Raw genomic sequence first — 6,137 nt, forward strand, 5'->3', positions numbered from 1 at the left:
AAGAGTAGCAAAGCAAAGATTCTCTCTATCAATGTACATTTGAATAATACTTGAATACAAGCTAGCCATTAATTAATAGTTTCAAATTACTAAACACTTCCATGCATAAAAACAAACGTGGGAATTTGATTTGCCTAACTGGGAAAAGAGAAAGCCGAGTTGCTTTCAAAGTCATACTACAATTTTCAAACGAAAAAAATCACTTTTTCATGCACAAAAAATTCCATCATTGTCCTTATTGGCAGGTTTATTTTTCATTTATTTTGGATGATTAGGTTCCACGCGGAAATTTCCATTATTTGACTTATCTGTCATTGTAGGGAGCCTTCCTGGGCTCTATAAATCAGCTATTCCTTCTTCATCCTTCCATGTAAAATCCAACACAGCTTTATTCTTATTCTATCTCTTCTCTAAATCTCTCTTTATTATTTCTTGGTGAAGAAGATGAATAATATTGTTATGGAGGAGAAACGATATGCTCTTTTGCTGGCAGCAAGAGACTCGGACTATGTGAAGAAAGTGTACGGTGGATACTTCAATGTCTTCGTTGCAGCTTTTGGAGAAGAAGGAGAGAGATGGGATTTGTTCAGAGTTGTTGAAGGAGAGTTCCCTGACATGAATAAGCTTAAAAAATACGATGGATTTGTCGTCAGTGGTAGCCCTTATGATGCCTACGGAAATGACTATTGGATTCTCAAACTTTGCTTCTTGCTCCAGACTTTAGATTCCATGCAGAAAAAAGTTCTTGGCATTTGCTTCGGTCACCAGGTAACCAAATTTAAAACTTCACTTTGATTTCAAAATTCTCAGTAATTATTACATAACATGTTAGGAATCCAGAATTACTTGGGAATTGATATGGGTGTGGATATATAAATGAGAGGAAAACCTCACTCCTTGAGCTAGTTAATAACACTTTTTAGAGGCCTAACACTTTGTGGTATCCTTCCATAATACCTTCAACCAGAGTTTTTTGGTCCATCTAATGTCAGCTCTAACTTTTTTTTTTTGGGTTGAGGGGGAACCCTTGCTTGAGTTGGATCACTCATCCAAGGTCAAATCAAACCATCTAAGAAGGTAAAACCTTGGGTTTCTTAATCAACTTTACAACCACACTGAATCAAATAATTCAAGAGTTTGATCTTGATATATTAACAATTGGGTTTTCAACCAATGCTAACTTGCTTGAGCACCCCCTACTGTTGACACTCAAGCTACCCCTTGGCATTGCCTACTCTAACTTTGCTCATCTCTAGAGAGCCTCATCCTTTGATCTAACTTTTGAGGTAGAGAAGACACAATAACATGACAAATTTCGTCTCTCATGAGACATTCATGATTAATGATAATTTATGGAACTTTAATGTAATCCTAATGGATTTCATTTTTTTTTTTTTTCAGGTTTTGTCCAGGGCATTAGGAGGGAAAGTAGGGAAAGCTTATACAGGATGGGACATTGGGCTGAGGAGAGTGAGAATGGTGAGGGATTTGAGGACTTGTAGCTTCATAGGAGATGAAATCCCACAATTTCTTTCGATTATCGAGTGTCATCAAGATGAGGTTTGGGAGGTGCCTTCAGGAGCACAAGTGATAGCATTCTCGGATAAAACAGGCGTTGAAATGTTCACCATTGGAGACCACATTCTTGGCATTCAAGGCCATCCTGAATACTCCAAAGACATTCTTTACAATCTCATTGAACGCCTCCTAAATAACAATTGCATTCAGGTAATTAATTAATTAACTAATTAAGAAGATTAATTTATTTATCTAATTCTCTTTTACTTTTAATAATTTCAGAGTGATTTTGCGGATAATGCCAAGTTTGGATTGGAGATAGCCGAACCAGATAGAAAGTGTTGGGAAAAAATTTGCAGGAATTTTCTCAAGGGAAGAACATAGAGAGAATAATTTTGGCCTCTCTTTTCAGATTAATAATGAATTTGTCTTTAATTGTAATTAATTATGATCAAGCTCTCTAACTGTAAGTTTTAGGGAGCCTTACATCCCCCGTGATGCATCTTTTTCATTTTGTTTTTCGGGCTTTCCCCCAAAATTATAAAAAAAAAAAATTATGTTTAAGCTCTCTAATTGTAAGTTTTATGTCTTTTAATATTTACAGACACAGTACATAAATATTCTCTAATTATTACAAGAGAAAATTTCAATTAAATTTCTCGTATATATTTTAAAAAAATTTTTGGAATTTATAAAATAAAAATGGGATAAATAGGATTCTATTATATACAGTTGTTGCACTCTTATGGGAGAAATTTCTAGTGAAAGATAAAAAGATAAACCTACAAATTACTAAATCTAGGAAGAACAAGATTCAGAAAAGTGCTTGTCTTGGAAGTGATTTATACTCTAGAAGAACCTTTTTCTTTTTTGGACTGCAGCCGCTTGTAATACTCATGTGATTATGGTTAGACTCAATCTGGACTCAGTCTAAATAAAATTTAGTTTGAGTTATTAACTCAAATTCTATAAAGTCAACTCAAGATCAACTTGAGATTAACAAATTGTGGTTTGAATTAGATTTGAAAATAATTTTAATTAGATTTTTGCTCGTTTGATAATTTTAATTTGCTTTAAATTTTATATAAAAGTTCTATATATATTTAGCTGTGTTGGTACGGATACTATCAATTAGCCGATACATATTGCAGTAAGAATAATAGCGGAACCCTCTTCTCAATTTTGGATGGATAGTTGATGGAGGAACCTTAAGATTATGAATTCAAAGATATGATCTTTTCCCTGAATATTTACTTTTTGTTGTTGCAACAGAATCCCCTAACCATAAATATATAAAATTATAGATATGATTATACACAAACAATAATAAAGGCCAAAATAAGTTTTTAAAGTGATTCGACTAATTCATCAAAAGCTTACACCCTTTGTTATTTTATTGACTATTCTAGAAAGATTTTGATGGAATAATATATGAGAATCTAAAATATATGTAAAATCATACGTTGATTGTGCTTATCCCATAAAAATAGGAGCTATAATTTGAGTAAATTGTTTAAATCGTCGGAATTATAAAACCGTTCTTCCTACTATTTCTGAATGGAAGGATTTCTATCTTCATTTTTAACCATTTGTATGTAAATGATATACCTAGTCACTATAGACTAAGAAATGGTTACATATTTCTCCGATGCAATTCTAGTGCATTTTATAAAGGAAAATCTGGCCACACAACACCCATTAATGTTCTTCATTTGGAAATTATGAAATAACCTGGCCAAGATTCAGGCTACATGAATTTGCAATTCAATTATTTAACATTAGTATGATGCTACACTTAGGATGTTCTCAATCAATAGCTTTTGAAATGTCAAAATCATACTTGGTTTCGATGTCGTCTTCTAATTTCTTATTCATTAACATGTGAATGTCTACTGGATAAGGTCTGAGAATCTATTTGGCATCACTCGCATAAGGAATGTTTTTATTCTTAAATTGTTCACTTGTAGAAAGAATTGGGAAGTGTGTAAAATCAATAGCAAACAATTGTTCTTAGATAAATATAAATAGTGAAGAAAAAGAACACAAAATTTTGCTATTTCGCTTATAATAAGATTATGTCGAACGGAATCAATATTATTTCATTATGTCATTATCTTTCTCAAATAAAAGTTTTCCGAACAGAATGATAAAACCAAAGAGCAATCTTAGACACAACAACATTCGTGGTTCAGCCAAGCTGCCTACATCCAAGAATGATAATTTTGGTTTCACAAGTTATGAATATGAAAAGCTGGATCTTCTGTATCCGAAAAACATATTTTGAGAGGAAAAAAATATAATTTTTTTTATAAGAAAAGTGTTCTTTTGGAGAAGCTTGGCTTGAATGATAAACAAAAAAAGGCACACTGAAAACCTTTTTGAAAAACACTACTCAGTGCCAATCATTAAGCAGTAGAGAAACATCAAACAGATGGAAACTTGTGCATCAATAGGAACTGCAACAGGGAATAGCCTGTTCTTGTTCCTCCAAAATAAGATTCTGTGCAAGGGCCTCTGAAATAACAACAAAAACACGCAACAGAGAATCAAGTTAACCATTGTTCGATTTTCACTTTAAATCAATCAACGGTGAAAGTGCTTAGAAAGACGAACATACTTTTTTTCTACAGACGGATTTGAAAAGGGCCTAGATGTTGTCTCCTCGGGAACAGGTTGTGGGAGATCAATATTGACTGTGGGGGTCCGTATGCCGGTATGAAATTCAGATCAATGCAAACGTAAGGTATGCGTGCTATCATTGGCCAATAATTCTGTCCTCTATGCTTTTCGCACATTTGTTTGAGCAATGGACATTTATTGATATTTAGTTTCAGAAGAGAGGAAGGCAGGCCATCCTCAGGAAGAAATCTGAGGTTAGGACATGCAGAAAGGGAGAGTTCTTCCAGGCAAGTCAGATTCTGAATATCAGATGACAGGCGTTCCAGATTCGGGAAATTTTCAATTTTCAAATGGGTTAGAGATGTCGGAAGCATCATTCCAATCTCTTCTTGTGGAAATGACACCACTTCTGGGCATCCCTTACCAATCCTGAGATCTCTAAGAGAAGTGAGTCTGTAGAGGCCCCAATCGAACAGTGGTTTAAAGATGTCCAAATCATCGATTTCAAGTGATGCAAGGCTGATCGGAAAGCCATGGACAGGGAACAAGGCCATGCTTGGACAATCTGTTATTGATAAATTTTTAAGTGCAGTGAGATTGTGTATGCGGTTGGGTAGGGCCTTCAGTTTCTCACAGCTGTATATGCGGAGCAATTTCAGGTTCCCGGAAGGCAAGTCTCCTTCCGGAAAGGAAACAAGATTTGAACAACGAGATATAGTCATCTCTTGAAGATGGCGGAGCTTGTGAAGATCCTGAGGTAAACATGCAAGATTATCACAACAAGAAATCCTGATACGTTCAAGAGATGTGAGATTCAGCAATCTTTCTGCAATTGATTCTAGCTTGGAACAGTCGTAAACCATCAAGTCTTTAAGTGCCATGGGTAGATTGCCTCTTGATGACAAGGAAGCAAGATTTGAGCACCTGGAAAGCTCAATGTGTTCAAGTGTATCAGGTAACTCACTTTTTGACCACAAGGATGTGAGAGATGGACAATATTCCATTGCCAAGTACTCTAGAAGAGAGCTGTTGCTGTTGGTTTCACTGTCAGTAGTCTCCTCCTCATCGATCAAAGTGCATAAACTATTGCAGCAGCTGATAGATAGCCATTTCAGATTCAACGGAAGCCTAAATTTGGCTATATATGTCAAAGAATCGCATTCTTTAATGGACAAGCTTGCAAGATATGCATTGTTGCTGTTCATCCAAGCCTCAGGTAACGATTTCAGTGCATTGCATTTTGCAATTCCGATGATTCTTAGCTGGGGGGGCATGCTAATCTCTGGAAAAGAAACGAGTTTTGGGCAGTCTTGGATGTATATTTCCTTAAGAAAACTAAGGCTGCACAATGCTTTTGGTAGCTTTTCAAAGCGCATGCATTCATTCAATTCCAGATACTCAAGTCTGCAAGGCATCCCAAGCTGCTGTTGTTGTTGTTGTTGTTCCCCTGCCACCACGCACAGAAGTTGGGGACATTGCTAAATAACCAATCGACAAAGGGAGCTATTATCTTGAAGCAATTCAGTTGTACTTCGCCACAAAGATGTCAGCTTTTTAGAACCAACAATCTTCATTTCTTCTACTTTTGATAACCCATGTGTAAATCTTTCTGTTGGGCAAATATGAGTTGAGATATCAGAAAGAACCACTGATTTCAGTGAGCTGAGGTGGATTGTATTTGCCCACGCCATCTGTTCACATTTATCAATTTCTAATCTGCAGAGTCTTGGAAGATTTTCAATTGATACGAGCAACTGCTCACAGCTTCTAATGACAAGCTTTTCCAAAGAAGGAAGATGTTTTGGCAATAATCCTACCAGCTTAGAGCATCTTCTAATAGAAAGTTCTCTAAGGTGAGGAAAACCTTTAGCTTCTTCATTTTCATGTGGAATCCAGCCTTCCCATCTTTCCATATCCTGGAAAGAAAGAGTTTCCAACGATGGAAATGACACCTCCGAGTAGCCATAAAACCCCTTCCCGACACTTCGTATTCTAGCCAT

The 6,137-nt window shown here is 35.8% G+C and overlaps 2 protein-coding genes across 2 annotated transcripts; one reads left to right on the forward strand and one right to left on the reverse strand.

The window, feature by feature from the left end:
• Positions 1-362: 362 nt before the first annotated feature.
• Positions 363-2,168, forward strand: LOC123201146 (gamma-glutamyl peptidase 5-like). The gene is made up of 3 exons (XM_044616610.1): positions 363-768; positions 1,402-1,728; positions 1,801-2,168. The coding sequence occupies exons 1-3, from the start codon at positions 445-447 to the stop codon at positions 1,900-1,902; spliced, it is 753 nt and encodes a 250-aa protein (XP_044472545.1). The 5' UTR covers positions 363-444; the 3' UTR covers positions 1,903-2,168.
• Positions 2,169-3,964: 1,796 nt separating this feature from the next.
• Positions 3,965-6,137, reverse strand: LOC123200241 (putative disease resistance protein At3g14460). Its single transcript, XM_044615391.1, has 3 exons — positions 5,669-6,137; positions 4,151-5,584; positions 3,965-4,032 (listed from the first exon to the last, which is right to left on the reverse strand). The coding sequence occupies exons 1-3, from the start codon at positions 6,135-6,137 to the stop codon at positions 3,965-3,967; spliced, it is 1,971 nt and encodes a 656-aa protein (XP_044471326.1).

Source organism: Mangifera indica, chromosome 17 (assembly GCF_011075055.1).
Source record: "Mangifera indica cultivar Alphonso chromosome 17, CATAS_Mindica_2.1, whole genome shotgun sequence".
NCBI lineage: Eukaryota > Viridiplantae > Streptophyta > Magnoliopsida > Sapindales > Anacardiaceae > Mangifera > Mangifera indica.